The sequence below is a fragment of the Austrofundulus limnaeus genome, unplaced genomic scaffold (assembly GCF_001266775.1).
Source record: "Austrofundulus limnaeus strain Quisiro unplaced genomic scaffold, Austrofundulus_limnaeus-1.0 Scaffold3345, whole genome shotgun sequence".
Classification (NCBI taxonomy): domain Eukaryota; kingdom Metazoa; phylum Chordata; class Actinopteri; order Cyprinodontiformes; family Rivulidae; genus Austrofundulus; species Austrofundulus limnaeus.
Window position 1 is genome coordinate 2,575 of NW_013955747.1, and position 2,156 is coordinate 4,730.

The 2,156-nt window shown below is 49.1% G+C and overlaps 1 protein-coding gene across 1 annotated transcript in view; it reads left to right on the forward strand.

Moving 5' to 3' along the window:
* Positions 1 to 1,341, forward strand: part of LOC106511846 (potassium voltage-gated channel subfamily H member 5) — a gene marked incomplete at both ends in the record, with an annotated part of 3,815 nt that extends 2,474 nt beyond the window's left edge. The window contains 2 exon segments of the mRNA XM_014000577.1: positions 202 to 308; positions 1,213 to 1,341. Of these exon segments, the coding sequence (XP_013856031.1) occupies positions 202 to 308; positions 1,213 to 1,341 (236 nt within the window).
* Positions 1,342 to 2,156: the final 815 nt, after the last annotated feature.

Genomic DNA, 2,156 nt, shown 5'->3' on the forward strand with positions numbered 1-2,156 from the left:
CAGTCTAACAGGTAAACTAGTTAACATTCCAACAGGTAAACTAGTTAACATTCCAACAGGTAAACTAGTTAACAGTCTAACAGGTAAATTAGTTAACAGTCTAACAGGTAAACTAGTTAACATTCCAACAGGTAAACTAGTTAACATTCCAACAGGTAAACTAGTTAACAGTCAACATTGTTCTTTTGTTTATTTTTCCAGTTTTATGTACGGAGAGCTGACAGACAAGAAGACCATCGACAAAGTCCGAAACACTTTTGACAACTATGAGTCCAACTGTTTCGAAATCCTGCTGTACAGAAAAAACAGTCAGTTTTTGTTTTAGATTTGTCTTTATGTCCCTGTGTCTTTGTGTCTCTGTGTCTTTATGTCCCTGTGTTTTTATGTCCCTGTGTCTTTATGTCCCTGTGTTTTTATGTCCCTGTGTCTTTATGTCCCTGTGTCTTTGTCCCTGTGTCTTTATGTCCCTGTGTTTTTATGTCCCTGTGTCTTTATGTCCCTGTGTTTTTATGTCCCTGTGTTTTTATGTCCCTGTGTCTTTATGTCCCTGTGTCTTTATGTCTCTGTGTCTTTATGTCTCTGTGTCTTTATGTCCCTGTGTCTTTGTGTCTCTGTCTTTGTGTCTCTGTGTCTTTATGTCTATGTGTCTTTATGTCCCTGTGTCTTTGTGTCTCTGTGTCTTTATGTCCCTGTGTTTTTATGTCCCTGTGTCTTTATGTCCCTGTGTTTTTATGTCCCTGTGTNCTGTGTCTTTATGTCTCTGTGTCTTTCTGTCTGTGTCTTTATGTCCCTGTGTCTTTATGTCCCTGTGTCTTTATGTCCCTGTGTCTTTATGTCCCTGTGTCTTTCTGTCTCTGTGTCTTTATGTCCCTGTGTCTTTATGTCCCTGTGTCTTTATGTCTCTGTGTCTTTGTCCCTGTGTCTTTGTCCCTGTGTCTTTATGTCCCTGTGTCTTTATGTCCCTGTTCTTTGTCCCTGTGTCTTTATGTCCCTGTGTCTTTATGTCCCTGTGTCTTTATGTCCCTGTGTCTTTGTCCCTGTGTCTTTGTCCCTGTGTCTTTATGTCCCTGTGTTTTTATGTCCCTGTGTCTTTGTCCCTGTGTCTTTGTCTCTGTGTCTTTATGTCTCTGTGTTTTTCTGTCTTTGTAAACTTCTAAATCTGTCTTAATTCTCGTGACGAGTGCACATTTACAAAGTTCTGATGTGTTGCAGGAAGTCCTGTGTGGTTCTACATGCAGGTGGCTCCGATCCGGAATGAGAACGATAAGGTGGTTCTTTTCCTCTGCACCTTTAAGGACATCACCCTCTTCAAGCAGCCCATCGAAGACGAAACCACTAAAGGTGAGACGGTGCACCTGTACTGACAGACCAGGGGACAGACCAGGGGACAGACCAGGGGACAGACTGGGAGACAGACCAGGGGACAGACTGGGAGACAGACCGGGGGACAGACTGGGAGACAGACCGGGGGACAGACTGGGAGACAGACCGGGGGACAGACTGGGAGACAGACCGGGGGACAGACCACGGGACAGACTGGGAGACAGACCAGGGGACAAACTGGGGGACAGACTGGGAGACAGACCAGGGGACAGACCAGGGGACAGACCAGGGGACAGACTGGGAGACAGACCAGGGGACAGACCAGGGGACAGACTGGGAGACAGACCAGGGGACAGACTGGGAGACAGACCAGGGGACAGACTGGGAGACAGACTGGGAGACAGACCAGGGGACAGACTGGGAGACAGACTGGGAGACAGACCAGGGGACAGACCAGGGGACAGACCAGGGGACAGACTGGGAGACAGACCAGGGGACAGACTGGGAGACAGACTGGGAGACAGACCAGGGGACAGACCAGGGGACAGACCAGGGGACAGACTGGGAGACAGACCAGGGGACAGACTGGGAGACAGACTGGGAGACAGACCAGGGGACAGACCAGGGGACAGACCAGGGGACAGACTGGGAGACAGACCAGGGGACAGACCTAAAGTCAGACTGGGAGACAGACCAGGGGACAGACCAGGGGACAGACTGGGAGACAGACCAGGGGACAGACTGGGAGACAGACTGGGAGACAGACCAGGGGACAGACCAGGGGACAGACCAGGGGACAGACTGGGAGACAGACCAGGGGACAGACCTAAAGT